The sequence below is a fragment of the Corella eumyota genome, chromosome 3 (genome assembly GCF_963082875.1).
Source record: "Corella eumyota chromosome 3, kaCorEumy4.1, whole genome shotgun sequence".
NCBI lineage: Eukaryota > Metazoa > Chordata > Ascidiacea > Phlebobranchia > Corellidae > Corella > Corella eumyota.
The window spans coordinates 8,124,259-8,140,761 of record NC_137492.1 but is presented as its reverse complement, the minus strand read 5'-3'; the positions used below and the strand labels follow the sequence as shown (position 1 = coordinate 8,140,761).

General features: G+C 29.9%; 2 protein-coding genes across 4 annotated transcripts; both read left to right on the top strand.

Annotated features, from left to right (window-relative positions):
- Nucleotides 1-239: 239 nt before the first annotated feature.
- Nucleotides 240-8,022, top strand: LOC145746364 (U2 snRNP-associated SURP motif-containing protein-like). Its single transcript, XM_082564632.1, has 22 exons — nucleotides 240-371; nucleotides 674-887; nucleotides 1,486-1,604; nucleotides 1,755-1,971; nucleotides 2,120-2,262; nucleotides 2,614-2,719; nucleotides 2,842-3,056; nucleotides 3,266-3,309; nucleotides 3,737-3,841; nucleotides 4,069-4,135; nucleotides 4,413-4,503; nucleotides 4,616-4,733; nucleotides 4,901-5,143; nucleotides 5,378-5,591; nucleotides 5,716-5,866; nucleotides 6,102-6,277; nucleotides 6,381-6,446; nucleotides 6,817-6,927; nucleotides 7,061-7,125; nucleotides 7,204-7,289; nucleotides 7,362-7,449; nucleotides 7,530-8,022. Exons 1-22 carry the CDS (start codon nucleotides 366-368, stop codon nucleotides 7,645-7,647), a joined length of 2,763 nt encoding a protein of 920 aa, XP_082420758.1. The 5' UTR covers nucleotides 240-365; the 3' UTR covers nucleotides 7,648-8,022.
- A 485-nt stretch (nucleotides 8,023-8,507) lies between these two features.
- Nucleotides 8,508-16,071, top strand: LOC145745523 (uncharacterized). 3 transcript variants are annotated; one of them, XM_082563623.1, is made up of 15 exons: nucleotides 8,508-8,705; nucleotides 9,450-9,665; nucleotides 9,757-9,876; nucleotides 10,330-10,467; nucleotides 10,981-11,090; nucleotides 11,520-11,635; nucleotides 11,739-11,867; nucleotides 11,930-12,462; nucleotides 12,546-12,630; nucleotides 12,706-13,531; nucleotides 13,628-13,769; nucleotides 13,895-14,030; nucleotides 14,475-14,568; nucleotides 15,185-15,334; nucleotides 15,646-16,071. In XM_082563623.1, the coding sequence occupies exons 1-15, from the start codon at nucleotides 8,589-8,591 to the stop codon at nucleotides 15,878-15,880; spliced, it is 3,147 nt and encodes a 1,048-aa protein (XP_082419749.1). In that variant the 5' UTR covers nucleotides 8,508-8,588; the 3' UTR covers nucleotides 15,881-16,071. The 3 variants fall into 3 exon arrangements, 2 of the variants coding, with proteins under 2 accessions (XP_082419749.1, XP_082419748.1); XM_082563622.1 differs by having other exon boundaries at nucleotides 12,703-13,531; XR_014281264.1 differs by lacking the exon at nucleotides 15,646-16,071 and having other exon boundaries at nucleotides 12,703-13,531; nucleotides 14,420-14,568; nucleotides 15,185-15,310.
- The last annotated feature ends 432 nt before the right edge of the window (nucleotides 16,072-16,503 follow it).

Below are 16,503 nucleotides of genomic sequence, written 5' to 3'. Positions count from 1 at the left end.
TAAACGTCATAATAGTATTTGTAAAGTTGCCTATCGCATAACAGTAACCACCACTGTTGACGTAATTTCAATCAGACTCGACGACATTCAAAGTATTGACCAACTTTTTTTGCGAGGACGGAAAACAAGTCTTTAAGAAATTTGTATAAACTTATAAACTAAGTTTTTGTAAACAAACGTGTAACCAAGTAGCTAAATGGTTTACTTCAAATGGAATAACTTATATTTTTTTATTTCTTAGCTTAAAAACTATATTACAAAGTGGTTTTTCTAGTTTGCAAAAATGTACATTTAAACTTACTGAATTTGATAAAATTTTGTCTGTCTGCTGTTGACCGTTTGCAAAATTTAACATTTCTGAAACAATGAAGGTAAGTAACAGTTTTTTTTACTGTTTGTCATTGTCACTTCCACTTTATCTGTCTATCAGTCTATTACTCAGCAAAGTGCAGCTTTTCCAATGTCTGGCAAATTAAATTTGTTTATTGTATAAATATTTGCTTTTTTATTTATTGTTTTAACACTTTTTACGAAGTTTGATTTATGATTTTTTCGTTTATAATTCAATTTCTATTCTATTTTTATAAGGTATAGACAAAGGTATATTTTAGTACATCATTTGAGTATATATATATATATATATACAATATTTTTTTTATTCTAATATTTCTAGTCGATCTCGGAAACAAAGTTAAAAGCATTCAGCATTGGACGAATGAATGTGACTAAAAATGTTTTATCCAAACGAGATAAAGATGATTTGAAGAAAAAAGAAGAGGAACAAAAGACAGCTGAGGTTTACAAGGATTTTGTGGCCACGTTTGAAGGAAGTAAATCAAATATTAAAACTTTTGTTCGAGGAGAAGTTGTAAATCCTGATGCAAAAAGTAAGTTTGTAAATTTATAAGATTTTTTTTGTTCATCTTATTCTCGATGTAAGAAGGTTAGAAAGTCGTTTTCACGACCTACTTTTAACCAGCCTTTAGTTGCCTTTGGCAGTTTGGGGTAGATTATTATTGCCCAAAAATTAATTTGCTGATTAGTTATTGAATCAGCAGAGGCTACTATTTATAACATCTTACTTAATGGCACTACAGCATACAGGCGGTGGAAATTAAACCCTGAACCTCATGCAGTAAAGCCATGTGTTTTAACCAATATACCATTTTGTTTTTATTTCATTGACATTCATATTACCGAAAAACATTTGACTAATAGGCATTTAAAATTAAAGGCGATTTTCCAAAGAAGGGTTGGTTGAAAACGGGTTCATAGAAAATGTTTTATTAACAGTAAAAATGTGTTTTCAGGCATATGTGTTTTCGGCTTTCTAATATCTGTTCAATAAATTTTTTTCGATGATGTAACAGAAATTCTTTTACAATATACAGAACTGGTATAAAAGCTTATAATTTATCTAGGGAAGAGAAGTTGCTTATTTACACCCAAAATTAATTATTGTAAAAACATTCTTTTTTATTTTAGCACCTGCTGGTAAAGGAAAATTGTACAAACCGAAATCAAGATTTGCAGATGAAGATTTCAAACCAACTAGTTCACCAATTACCCCAAAAATTAACAAACCAGACAAACCTTCATTAAAGGTAGCAACTAGATTTATTTTATAGTTTTTTTAACTAGCAGTTTCTCTACCAAGCACAATTTTAACATGTTACTTTTACAATCCTTTTTTATAGAATTTTATTTTATATATAACTCAACACATTTTTCATTTAAAAATATTTTTGTTGCAGAAAAAAGATGACAAAAAGAAAAGCAATCTTGAATTGTTTAAGGAGGAGCTTAAAGTAATGCAACTGGAGCGCGAACAACGTCACTCTGTGAAGAAAAGCGCAAGATCTCGGATTGAACACAGTCCGGAGCATGTTGTCTTGACAACGAGAGGAAAGCCATCGAGGTTTGAACCACCAGATCCAAAGATGATTGCTTCCATTGCAAGCAATCTGGACAGTAAGTTAAGAAAAATTTTGTTAGACCTTAAATTAAAAAAAAAATTTTAATAAATCTTTTTGAACTAGTAAGTTGTATTTAGTTATGATTATTTTGTGTATTATTTTTTGTTTAAAATTGTAGTTTTATATTTAATTATTTTTTCTAGTGTTGGACGATATTATGGCAACATCACGTGAATGTTCGGACCCGATGTCAACAAATTTGTTTCTTGGTAATGTTAATCCGAAGATGGATGAACAACAATTATGTGAGTTGTTTGGAAAATATGGACCCCTGGCCAGTGTTAAAGTAAGTTGAAGACTAATTAATAATATTTGAATAAACGTCTAAAAACCATATATTTAGAAATTGACATTTTACAAAAAATTTAGGTCAGTTTTTTTTTAATTTGTGGAGGATTTTCTAAAAAAGGTTTAGGGTATGTGGGGGCTAAAAGAAAGTATCCCATTATTGTCTGTAAAATTATTGTTTATGTGGTTTTTGGTAAAATGTCTATTGGTAAATATTAGTTTTCGGTCATTACAGAAACTTATATATGGTTGGGGTGGTAAATATATCATTGGTAATTGGACATTTAGTTAACTTGTGTTCATATATGTGGTAGTTTAATTAATTATTTATGTTAATTTGATATATTAGGTTATGTGGCCACGTACTGATGATGAGAGGTCAAGAGAAAGAAATTGTGCTTTCGTTGCTTTCATGACAAGAAAAGATGCAGATCGTGCTTTAAGACACTTACAAGGTGGGTTGAAATGTGGGGTTAGACCAGGATTTTGTTTTAAAAACAGATAAAGATTTATAATATTTTTCACCAAACTAACTAACAAACTTCTCTTTCAAATTACAAAACCACAACCAACATAGGCAGGGACATTATGGACTACGAGATGAAAATGGGTTGGGGTAAAGTTGTCCCCGTACCCCCTCACCCTGTGTATGTTCCACCTGCTCTGCTTGAGCGCACAATGCCCCCACCTCCTTCTGGGTTACCATTTAACTGTCAACCCAAGGATCCAGGAAAGCTATCTCTCGGAATGGGGCAACCACCTGAGTTTAGAGACCAGAGGGATTTTGAGGACGTAAGAATTTAATTTAAAATTTTTTTGCACAAAATTAACAAAAAAACACATATTTTTATTTTTTTTGTTCTATGTATTTATATAAGACATTCATACACAATACACTTTTAACTAACTTTATCTGGCTTAAAAACTGAACCCAAATCAACTTAAAATTCCTTTTAACTTATGTTTTCCATTCAACTTTGCTGTCAACTTGGTGAACGTAGACGTTGAAAAATTCTGTTGTTCGCGTCGTCATGCCAACTGAAAGGTATTCGTTTATTTAGGTTAAGGTCCGGGTAAGTATCAACAAAACAACAATATAAGTATATATCAACAATACCCATACATAATAATTTACATGTAAACCAAAACACTTAGCTTTGACCCATACAAATTTTTAGAAATTTTGAATAATTTTTTTTTAACAATCTTGCTAAATCTTTGTTTTATTTTTATAGGCTATAAGCTTATGTTTTTTTTATTTTTTTAGAATACACTTTAACTCTAAATAAAATCCTCATTCACGGATTTTACACAAATTTATTTATAATTTTTTGTAACCTTTTGACTACAAAAAACATTTTATACAGACTCTGGTATTTCAATTACGGTCAAAAATTTAAACATTATACCCTTAATTTTTGACAAAACCTGACTCGGTTTTTGGGTTTTGCCATGACAATAACTTCTTGCAGGAACCTGTTATGTTTGATTCATCGAATGATCGAGTTTGTGGTACGAGAAGGTCCCATGTTCGAAGCTATGATAATGAACAGGGAAATTAGTAACCCAATGTTTAGGTAAGATCTTAATAATACTGTTGTTAGATAAGGGTAAGTCTTTTCTGTTTTGCTGTTAAAAAAACAATTTTGATTTCCTTTTTTTATTTTCGACTTTTTTTATTATATGTATCTGTAGTTTTGTATTAGGTTTTAGTTATTTTGATGTTATAAATAAATTTAAATACACCTTTTTAACTTGATTATTGTCTAAGGTTAATTTCTTTTAATTGTGTAAAATATTTAAGGTTTTTATTTGACAACAAGAGCCCAGCTCATATTTACTATAGATGGAGATTATTCACCATTCTACAAGTAATCAATTGAGTTTTAACACTATTTATAATAATTTTTTTTTTAAATTTATGGGCTGCATTTTAACTTTTTTGTTCGATACATTACTTGTTGTAATGTGGTCACAACAAATAATTGGGAAATTGCTGGTGCTTAAAAGACAGTTTCTTTTATTTTGATTAGATATTAGACATATTTTCCATTTAGTATATATAATGATAATTTATTTTGCATTAACAAGCATATACCTAACATCCATTTAACATGTAAATAATTGTATATATTGTTATTTAACTAGGGTGAAAGTCCCACAAAATACAAACAAGAAGATTTTAGGATGTTCAAGAATGGATCGTGGTGGAGACCACCTCCACTTAACCCTTACTCAGGTCTGTTAAAATATCTTTTTATTTCTTAAAAATTAAAATTACTTTTGAAAGTACATAAAATCTTGTATAAAGTTTAAAAAGTCTTAAATAATAATAACTCAAATTTTTTCAGGAGGATTAGCTGAGACAGACTCTGAAGAGGAATTTCCGATGGCGAAAAAGTCGGAAGAACAAACAAAGAAACAAGTTACCCTTGAACCTGAGAAACCAAAGGGGGAGCTACAGGAAGAGTAAGAATTAATATTTGGTCGTAAGAATTAATATAAAAAAAAGTATCCTACATTGGGATATAAATTAAAATTTATTAAGACAAAGTTATAATGGAAAGGTTGTAAAAATAGTTTTATTTATGAACTGTGTCTAAACAATGCTCATAACAACAATTTTGTATGCACAGGGATCGTGACACATTGGAGGACATTTTGCGAAGTCTCATGCCACGGCACAAAGCTATCGGCGAAGCAATGGTGTTCTGTCTCGAACATGCAGAATGTGCCGAAGAAATTGTTGAATGTATTGCTGAAAGTTTGAGTATTTTGGAAACACCACTGACTAAAAAGATAGCGAGATTTTATCTGATATCAGATATTCTTCATAATAGTTCAGCTAAAGTTGCGAACGCATCATTTTTTAGAAAACAGTAAGAAAACAGTATCCTTATTTTTTAATAAGTGCTTTTTTATAAATCTTTTATTAAATAAGTAACTAAGATTTGCTACTAAAAAGCATGTGTGTAATTGAATTATGTTTTTATAGGTTTTACAATTTTGATTCCAAAAAAATATTTAAAAATTTTTCCACACTTTTAATTACAAAGAAATAATAAAAGTAAAAAAGGCACAAAACTATCATATTTTACACTTTTATGACTCAGTTTTGAAGCAAAATTAAACCAAGTAATGCGGAACCTTCATGCTTGCCATCAGAACATAAGTAGTAGATTGAGAGCCGAACAATTTAAACAGAAAATTTTGACATGCTTTCGAGCATGGGATGATTGGACTGTTTACCCAGATAAGTTGCTGATTCATCTTCAAAATGTGTTCCTGGGGTTAGTGAAGGATGTTCAAGTTGATAAATTTGAAGAGGTAGGTTTCGTTTTTCGTAAATTTATTTTAAAAATGTTTTTTTTAGATAAATTGATATTATTCCTTTTTGATAAATCTTGTATTTAAATATCAAATTTTTAATTTAAGATAAAAATGTTTTTAGTTTAATCAACAACAATCAGCATTAGCCGAGGACGAGGGTGTAAATGGTCGGCCACTAGAGGAGTTAGAGAGTACCGATGGCGTTCCGCTGTCTGAATCATTTGACGTTGATGGAATGCCATTAGATGGCGAACCTTTAGATGGAGTTCCTTGTGAGTTTAATAAAAAGTTATTTTATGGTGTAGTTAAAAGGTTTTGGTAGCGGATTACAAGCTGAAAGTTTTATGGTTTGAGCCATACTATTTGACTCTGGCTAATAGCTTAAACATGTCACAACAGCACCTTTTAAAAAATATATCATAAACCTTACGCTTTAGGGTGATATTGATACACAAATTATTTATTATTTTAATTTTTTTATGTTTAAATCTTTCAATTTCTTTCTAGTTGATTCTAAACCAGTTAAACCCAAACCTCCTCCTACAAACAAGTTCCTCCAATCCAAGTGGGAAACTGTTGATCCAGAAGAAGTGGAAGCACAAGCGATGACAACATCAAAGTGGGATCAGCTCGAGGGTGGAATTGATGGGGAACCTCTTCAAGAAGAAGAAACAGTTCTCAATGTAAGTTTTTTTTTATTTTAAAAATTGTTTTTTTTAATATCTTAAATAAGTGTTGAATAACGAAAAGAAGTAAATAAATTTGTTTAAAATTTTTTGTTATCAGAGTTCAAGCTTTAAAGCAGAGATGAAAACAAACGAAATAAAAAGAGAAAAATTAAGGGAAATAGAGGTCAGTAAAATTGTGTATCAAAATATCTAAAACAAGTGTAAATTTTGATAATTAATTCATAAGGTTTAATACATGTATATTATTTTTTTTATTTATTTATCTTCAATCTGAAAAAGTTGACTCTATCCATCGCAATAGAGGCCCGTTTGTTACCGAGACCTAGTCTCTTAACTTTAGCACTTTAAAAAAATTTCTAATTATAATTGCCAGATTATTAGCATAATAATTCGTATTTGGCTCAGCAGTTGTTTTTACTGTTTATAGCATATTATACAAGGTGGTAAAACCTAGGACTTTATGTGGTGAAGTCAAGTGTTATAAACAAACCCTACGCTGCTGGTAAATATTAAAAAAATGTTTATCTTTCCAGGTAAAAGTAATGAAGTTTCAAGATGAATTAGAATCAGGTCAACGAGAAAGAAAACCTGGAACTTCAATATTAGAACAACTTGAACAATATAGAACTAAACTTGTGGAAAAAGTAAATTTATTATATGCTTATGCTTTATTATTCAACTGTTATACTCTATATTAATTAGTGTTATGTGCTTAGGTAATACTGCGGTTTTTAATTCTTAGTTTGATTTATTTAACCTTCAATTTCACAATTTTAGGAACAAGCCAGAGAAGAAAAGGAGAGAAAGACCATGGAAGAGAAGAAGAGAGATAATAGAAGAAGGTGAAAAATTACAAAAAAAATCAATATTTTAACAAAAAAAAATTAGGTTTTACCAATAATTATATTTAATTTTTTTAGTGAAAGTTTAAGTTCTACCGAAGACAAATCACGAAGAAAAAGACGAAAACGTGGAAAAGATTCTTACACTCCGAGACGTGGGGGAGGTAACTGATTTGTGTAACTTTATTTTGTTTCTATAAACATTTATTGTTGTAACATATTCATATATCATTAAGGTTTAGTGTCATACGAGTCTGATGATTCTTCTGATTCAAGTCGAAGAAGGAATTCATCTTCGAAAAAAAAGCAGCGACGCCGGTCCAGGTTGGGATTTTATGTTCAAGATAAAATCTTTTAATACTGTAAGCAATTTATTGACAGTTTTTTAACTTAAATTTTTTCAGGTCTCGATCTCGTTCGCGACACTCTCGTCGATCTCCACTTCGTCGTAGAAGCCCCGAGCAAAAGCGATCTCGATCAAGGTCTCGTGATCGCAAGAAGAGGAGAAAAAGTCGACACTGATTTGTGGCTTAATTTGCAGAGTTATTGTTAACAATGTGTCATACATCTAGTGTGGATTATTTTTTGTGACATTGCCACATGCAGCACAGTAGATGGCTTATTACAAATTTAAACCTTTTATAAATTGTGTTAATTTTTGCAAATATTCTGCTTTAGAGTGTGCTGCCGTTTTGCATTAAACTTAACATATTTGCTGTCTACTAGATTGTTTAATATTATTTGTAAACTACCTGGTTTGGTGCTTGTTTAATCTAAGAAGTTTACATTTAGGATTTTGTTTTCTATTGGATTAAAAATTTTATAAAACATTTAAGATTTAGGCCTTTCTCTAAGCCTTGTTTAATGGATATGTTAATAAAATATTTGTCAATGTTATTGTTTTTTGGTTTAAAATAATATAGCTTAGCTTAATTAGTTGCAGCTTTGTAAAACAAAGTGGAATAAAACTAAATTTATTTGATAAGTAAAATATGGCTCGAAATCGTTTGATTAATTTAAATACATAGTGAAGGTAGGGGGTCATGGTGAGTAAGGGGTGGGTAGTGGGAGCAGGGGTCGTGGTTAGTACGGGGTTGGGAAATAGGCACGGTGAGTAAGGAGTTGTTTGACTGTTTTTTTCATTGAATGGAATAAGTTTTATTTCTCATTAAATTTTAAAATAGTGCAATGTATAACATTTTGGTTATAACCCTTTTTTATTTTTTAAAATAAACCTAGAGTTATTAAGGTAATGTGTAATGTTAATTATTTTACAACGAGGGTAAACTAATGAAATAACAACATAATATATAAATTTAGGGGGTTTCCCAAATGAAACGTACCTTTAGTGTTTTTGTTATTCCACGTGTTTGATACTTTTTTACATTCGTTATTCTTAAAAACAACAAGTTTTGTTGTAAGAAATAGTTCTACATTTAATACTGATAAACCAGTCTCTCACCATGGAGAGTTTTGAGTGGGACCCGAAGATTAAACAGGCAATGGAGTCGATAGATTGGAGTGGAAACAAAAACAACACCGAAGATAAAGATATCGCAACGAAATCTATGCTATCGATGGTGACTGTTTATTTAAACTGCTATATTGTTAATAAATATTTATGAATAAAATATTAGTTCTGTGGTTATAAAATGTTGAAATGTACTAGTTTGTTTATTTATTGGAAATATGTTTTGTAGTTTAATTACCACAGTTTGTATGCTGTAATGCTGCATGTTTTTTTATACATAGATGTATCTTTATTATTGATGTGGGAACGTCAACTTCACGACCTAAACATGCAGTAATATAAGTTACTTAACCCAGTCTCAAGTTTCCTTTGGCAATTTGGGATATTATAGAATATATTTGCCAAATAATTACCCTGCTGATTAAATGCTGGCTTAGGAGGAGTTCATATCGTTTAAAGTGCCTTACTCAAGGGTGCTACAGCAGTGGGGATTAAAACCATGACCTCATGTAGTGTAGTAAGTGTTAACTACATATTAATTTTTATTTTTTTGGGTCAAAAACTTTTTATAGAATAAGTCCAATAACTTTAGACCGTTACATGCAAAAAATTATTCGACAAACTGTATGCACAAAGAAATAAGACTTTAACATGGTTTTATGCCAACTTAGCCCAACAACAACTAAGCCTCAAAATTATGGTGAAGTTAAGTTGTACAAAGTATTATTGTCTTTAGGTTGAAAATCCCCTTTAATCTTAAAACCGTCACCACTTAAAGTCAGCAAACACAATTTTTCTATAGGGATAAGTTAAAATATAATCAAAAACTTTCTTTTAATTTGCTTATATTTAGATTGGTTGTGAGCCTAATGGGTTGTTAATGGAAATAATGAAACCAGACAAAATAGAAAACCCAATATGGGATGATTTGATTTTACCACAACCTATATTATCAAGTTTTGATGTTAAACAACAATCTAACTATCTTTGTTGGAAGGAGAAATTTAAATTAAATCAAAATATTGCAAGTGTTGAAAGGCAATACCACCAGCTTTATAGAACTTACTTGGTTGGTTGAATAAATATATTTTCATAAATTGTTAAGAAAACTACAATTTTTTTATTTAAATATTTTTATTTAAAATTTGTTTTATTATTAGACTTTACACCAAAGCATAAGAAAGGAACAAGCTGAATTTATTGAATATGCTTACCAAAATGCCCTGCATAATATTAAGGACTATGATCAAGTGTTTTCACACATTGAACATTATGTTAAAGTTAGTAATTTTTTTGGATTAACATATCATAACTTTCCATACTCCAAAAAGGCTAACTATAACTTTCATATAACTTTCCATACTCCAAAAAGGCTAACTCTATTGTGTTTTACAGTTTAGGATATTACTAAGCCTTGCTTGTAAATTTGCCAATTAGTTTTTGGGCTCAGCAGGCTGCTACATTATGGAAGCAGTGGAAAGCAAACCAATAATGTTTTACTGTAAACCCATTACTCCAAGCTTTAACAATACACTGTGGAAAATAATCAAATTTTTGAATACAATAATTAATTTGAATTATGGATGTTGTTAATTAAAAAAAAATGACTTGACAAAAATATTACTATTTACTTTATTTCTAATATTTTATCTTTTTTTGTTATTTTCATTCAACAAAATTTAAAAAGACTTATTCATTGTCATTTATATCTTAATACGTTTTAAAATTTTAAGCATTACCTTCAAAATTCAAAATCAAAAATGTTGAAACGAAAATTACTTTACACGTTAAACAATAATTCAATTGCGATAAATGTGACCCCATTTACTTCTGATCCTATGTTAAAGAATGAGAAACAATTAGTTGCAATGGTAAGATTTTAAATTATTTTAAAGGTGTAAACTAAAGTTTTCATATGTTTGCTTTAAGTTTTATGATTAAATTTCAATAGTGTCAAATTTTTATATATTTTTAGATTATCTATGACTTATTTGAATTTTTGTTCTAAAACTCACATTGTTAAAATAATGCATACTAAAATGAAGTAAATCTTTATTTTTTGTATATTTTTATTCTTCATATAAATATGAAAAGGCTGACTGCATGAGCTAAACATAAAGTAATATTTGTTACCACGACCCACACCTTAGTTGTTTTAGGCAGTAGGGTATAACTTTAAAAATTTTGGCCAATATTTTAAATACTGTTTCGGATTTTGGCACAGCAAGTTTGTACCATTCAGAGTGCCTTACTTATAAGCGCTGAAGAATCCAGCAGTGGGGATTAAGGTTATAGCGTTGATGATATATTTTAATCACTTCATCTGTTTTAAAATCCTTAGTAATGTAAACTTTTTATCTTACACAACTTTTAATAAATTTTAGGCTGATGTGCCACTGTTACAACTTCCAACAAACTTTCCACAAACTATTCCTAAGTTAAAAGTTAAAGAAACAACGGGCTGGAGCATTTGCGATGATCCTAATGTGAAAAGGTTTATTAATTGGTTTATTAATTGAACCGGCAGCGTGGTGTATGAGGTCGTGGGTTCAATCCCCACTGAACTCATGCTGTAGCGCCCTTGAGTAAGGCGCTATAAACGGTATAAACTCCTGCTGAGCCAGCACTTAATCAGCGGCATAATTACTGGGCAATTATAATCTATAATATCCCAAACTGCTGAAGGCAACTCAAGTCTGGGTCGGAGTAACAGTTGTTACTCTATGTTTAAGTCGCGCATTCGACTTTCCCACATCGAGGATAAAGATATATACAAAAAAAAAATTATAACATTTTACATATTTTTTTGTATTTTAGTATGATGTTAATTATATAAAATTCAAACAATGATTTTTAAAATATCTCATTAATAGTGTATTTGGAATACTGAAAAAAACTATACAGTGTTGTCAAATTGTTTAAGGTTATCTCAGAAGTGGAAAGCAGATGTTGCAATCTCTATGAATGCTTTGGCAACCCTGATAAACAATCCAGCACCATTTGATAATGAATGGGAAATCCCAGTTGTTATTGAACAGAGTAAGAGCAAAATATATTTAAATTAGTTGTATAATTATATAAAATTAGTTGTTAAACTTTCATTTGTTTGCAATTTTGGTATAAATAACCTGTCTTTTTTTAGACCCTATGGACAAAAGAAGGAACATCGTTTTTGTTGATAAATCTTTACCACCTAAAAGCATGAATGGGAGAAAAAGAAATTATTTGTATTTCAAGAAAGCAGTAAAAACAATTTTTCATCGCAATACAGGTAAGAACATAAATTTAAAATTTTGCCTATATTTATATATATTATCATAAGTTTATTTTTAGAGAATAGCAGATCTAAAACAAAAGAAAATTCTCCTAAAAATAAAATAAGAAATTTAAATGGCGTTTCCGAAGAAGATAGAGAAAATATTGTCAAAGAAAGGAATTCAATGGACATACACATAAGAGAAGGTGATTCGAATGGGCAAAAAGAAAACAATAAAAGAGAAATAAGCGAAGAAGGCATTGTTCCAGGAGAAAGTGAAGAAGATAATATAAGAAAAGAAAGCAAAGAAGAAGACAATAAAATAAAAGAGAGTACAGAAGAAGGCAATATGATGGAAGAGAGTGAAGTACAGAACCTGCAGAAAGAAGAAAGTTTAAGAGAAAAAAGTAAAGAAGATAGTACTGTGAGTGAAGATACTATGGAAGAAGACAATATAAGAGAAGATGAAAAAAAAGAAGGTAATTTAAAAGAAGAAAGTGAAAGTTCAATAAAAGAATTTTCTTCCTCTGACGAAGCAGACTTACCTCAACTAGATGGAGCTAATGACAAAAAGAGAAAGAAAAAAACAATAACAAAAACAACTAGAAAAGTAACTTTCTTTATATATATATAATATTTACAAAAAATACCCGCAAACAATAACTTACATAAAACTGATGTTTTTTTTACTAGAAAAAATCCATGGTGAAGGCTGAGAAGGATTTTTCTGATAAATTAATGGAGAAATCAAAGCAAGATGTAGATAAACAATCATCAGGTTAAAAAAGTGCACAAATATTGTTTTTATGTAATTTCATTTTAAAATTTTTTTTATCCCTTTATTTTTTAGAAGATGTAGTGTTGCCAGATTCTGACGAAGAAAATCTGGTAATTGCAACTGAGGAAGAAATTGAGGATAAAGTCAATCAAGTTGAGGATCAACTTTTTAACGAGAGCAGCAGTTTAGACAACATGATTGAAAACTACAACAACAAGAATGAAAAATCGAAAAACTCTGAAAAACAAGAAATCCAAGAAAAAAAACACAGAGAAAAATCCACTTTAAAAAAAGATGTTGATCTTACTCCAACAAGAAGGAGCAGAAGGATCTCCTTGAGGGAATCAAATGTGTTTCCAAGGCCTAAAAGAGGAAGATTAAACAAAAGTTATGTTGAATCTGATTCTTCTGAAGATGAAGTTATTTTACCTGCTAGTTTAAAGAGTTCGAAAAAAATTGAAAATATAACTGAAGACAATCAGAATAATGATAAATCTATTCAGGTTACAAGTCCTGTTAATAGTCAAAAAACAAAAATTAGTAAAACAGCAAAAAAGGGCAAAAAATCGATTGTAAGTAAAACAAAAAAAGATGTTAAAGAAAAAATTGTTGAAAATACTTCAATAAAAAAAATTGACAAAACACCAATAAAAGAAACAAAAGAAAAAGTTAAACCTGATAAAAAAGTTTTAAAAATGAACAAAATCTTAACTTCTACTCCAATTCAAAAATCATTACCAAGTGCAAAAAAATCCCGAGAAATTGTCCAAGATACATCCATAACAGGAGATTTATTAGGTCAAATATTAGGTAATAAAGATGATACAAACCTAAACCAAACAAACATAATTAAAGAAAATCAAATCAAAGATCAAGAAATAATAAACATGGAGGACGAAAAGTAAGTAAATCGTTTTTTAAAAATTATCTAGATTTAAAAATGCAAAATTTATTTTTAGTGAAAAACAAAAAAAATAATTTTATAATATTTTTAAAGTCCCGTAACAGAAAAAGAATTACAAACATGCGAAGACAAATTTTATTTTTACAAACTATTAACTATTGGTGGTATCAGGTTGCTGTTAAGGGGAAGTACCGATGGTTGTTTAAATATAAGACCAAGTGTTGACCATTCTTCTGTGAGTAAAAACTTTTATTTTTTGTTGAGTAAAGACTTTTAAATATGTTTTATTATTTACAACTTTTGTAACTTGTGACAGAAAAATAAGGTTATCTTTAATTTTAAACGATTATTTTTGCACAGTATATGAGCAATGTAAATATCCGCACCAAACTCGAATACCAGGCTCAGCTTGGATTTGAACTGATGACCCCAGAGGAAGCATGTAAGGAGTGGTTAACTCTTAAATTTGCACCCCAACCCTGTACTGTTATAAGATGTAAGTTGTTATTATATTTCTTGACCCAACAAAGCGTATTTTAAAGCCTACAATATTAAAAGCTGGCTTTGTGGTTTGTAGTTACAGCACTTAACTTAACAACATGAGGTTATAGGTTTGATCACTAACGCTTCTATGTCAGAGTGCCGAAGAGTAAGGTGCTTTAAACGATACAAGCTTCTGCCAAGCCCAAAACCATTGGCAAATAAATGATTGTTTAACATTCTTAATAATATCCAAAACTGCCTAAGGCGAGATATGGTTGGGGTAATAAATATTAGCCATGTTTAAACTGTAAAATCAGCCTTTTTTAACATCTAGGATAAAAACATACTAAAAAAAGTTAATTAAGCAAAGTAAAATTTGAGTTCTTTAAATTTTTTATTAAGGCAAACAAACTTGTTGCTTTATTTTCAAAATATTTTGTGCTTCTTATCTTACAAGGTCGGGTAAATCCCTTAAATGAAACTTTGATAGCAGCTGATTTGATTAAAAATGTCAATGAAAGAAATGCAGCATATCTCGCATGTGGATTCAGGTGAGTTGCTATTTTACCCTTTGCTTTATTAATTTTTTTCTTCACAGTTTTTTTTTTGTGTATATTTTTATCCTCGATGTGGGAAAGTCGATTGCGCAATCTCGAGTTGCCCGTGGCAGTTTGGGATAGTATAGATTATAATTGTCTGGTAATTATGCTGCTGATTAAGTGCTGGCTCAGCTGGAGTTCATACTATTTATAGCGCCTTACTTAAGGGCGCTACAGCATGAGATCAGTGGGAATTGAACCCACGACCTTATGTGTGGTGTAGCAAGTGTTCTTACCACTACACCACACTGCCAGTTTTGTTACACATCAATTTAATATACAAAGTGGAAATTAAACCCAAAACCTGTCTCTACAACATGAGGTTATAGGTTAAATCCCCACTGCTTTTATGTGGTAGCATCTTCGAATAAGGTGCTATATAATGGTTAATTTTAACAAAGTAAGATAGATAATGCTTACAAAGGGTAACAAATATTATTATATGTTAAGATCGTAAAGTCATCCTTACCACATTTGGGACAGAAAAAACTAATATGGTGATGCCTTGTGGTTTTTCCACTTTTAGTTTTAAAAAATTAGTTTTGATTCAAAAAGTTTTGTGTTTTAGTCAAATCAGATCAAACAAATTGCTATTAACCATTCTACAAAAGCTTACAAACTTACAGAACTACACCCCTGGAAGTTATATTTTGTATCATGGTAAAACAAGAAAAATCATTAATGTAAGAAAGGAATTGGACGACTCAGCGCCAAAACGGTATGCCCATGTAATCCAGTAAAAATTTGCCCGAAAACCAAATTTTTGAAACCGACCTTTAGCCCTAATTAAGATCACACTTTTGTAGAAATTAAAGGGCACTTTTCAAATAAGGGTAAAGGTAAGATGATGGGGTTAGAAAATGCCCCATTGTCAGTAAATAGCATTTCCAGACATATGGTTTTCAGTTGAATGGGTAATCTTTTTAAAATTGTAATATAACGAAAGTCTTACGTTGTATTTTTAAATAGTGGAATTATAACAATGTTTAAGTTCCTAATTGATTTAAATTTTTTTTTTTTTGATTTTAGGAACAGCGTTCTTTACAACCTTAAACAAGAGTACGAAAATCCCGGTCGATTCATCCCCTCTTCTTTACAAACAATATCCTGGCTTCCACTCGATTCAGAACGACAAACCCTGTGGCAGGTACGAAACAACCGAGTTCCTCTATTGTTCGATACTAAGGGAGGAAATAATGGGAACGATCAAAAAACGAAAAAGAAGAAAAGAAATAAAGGAAAACCTAAAAGAAGAAACCAATAAAAAGTGTATTGTTTTTGTTAAAATTTGGAGATTCATTGAGTTAAATTTAACATAAAAATGTAAAAAATTGATTACTTTCTTCCAGTTTTAAATAATACGCTGAGAGTATAATTTTGCGAATTGTCTTTATTTACTTTGTACACAGGTATATTAAAATCTGGCTTATTTTTCCCTAAAAAAAGTCAAATTAACTTTATGTCTAAATCCATATTTATTGAGTGGTATCCGTTTAGTAGAACAAAATTACTAGTTTTTACTAAAACAAATATTTGCACTTATTATTATAAAACGGAAATAAATAGTTGGAAATATATAGGTAATACCAGAAATACAAATCCAGAGTTTCGGCGTAAAAAAAATGTACAGTAAATTTGTAAATTATGGTTAAAATCATTTATTAACATTACAAACTATTTATTAACTAAAATTAAAGTAAGCTATTGTGGAATTATTCAAAACTTCCTATAAATCGTTGAAATATTGACAATATGTTTAAAATTACTAAATAGGAAACGAATTTAAAAAAAAAGTTTTTATAGGAAATGAATTTAAAAAAACGCATTGGTGTTTATACTCTTGCCAGTTTATGCGCAAATATGATTTTGTTTTAAAATTAGCAAATA

What these genes read in the sequence shown, in the direction of transcription:
- LOC145746364 (XM_082564632.1), top strand. An exon ending in TGTAAATCCTGATGCAAAAA is followed by an intron (nt 888 to 1,485) that starts GTAAGTTTGTAA and finishes TTTTTATTTTAG; the next exon opens with CACCTGCTGGTAAAGGAAAA. An exon ending in CACTCCGAGACGTGGGGGAG is followed by an intron (nt 7,290 to 7,361) that starts GTAACTGATTTG and finishes TATATCATTAAG; the next exon opens with GTTTAGTGTCATACGAGTCT.
- LOC145745523 (XM_082563622.1), top strand. Translation starts at nt 8,589, where the DNA reads ATGGAGAGTTTTGAGTGGGACCCGAAGATTAAACAGGCAATGGAGTCG. An exon ending in AATTTTTCATCGCAATACAG is followed by an intron (nt 11,868 to 11,929) that starts GTAAGAACATAA and finishes GTTTATTTTTAG; the next exon opens with AGAATAGCAGATCTAAAACA. An exon ending in CAAGTGTTGACCATTCTTCT is followed by an intron (nt 13,770 to 13,894) that starts GTGAGTAAAAAC and finishes ATTTTTGCACAG; the next exon opens with TATATGAGCAATGTAAATAT.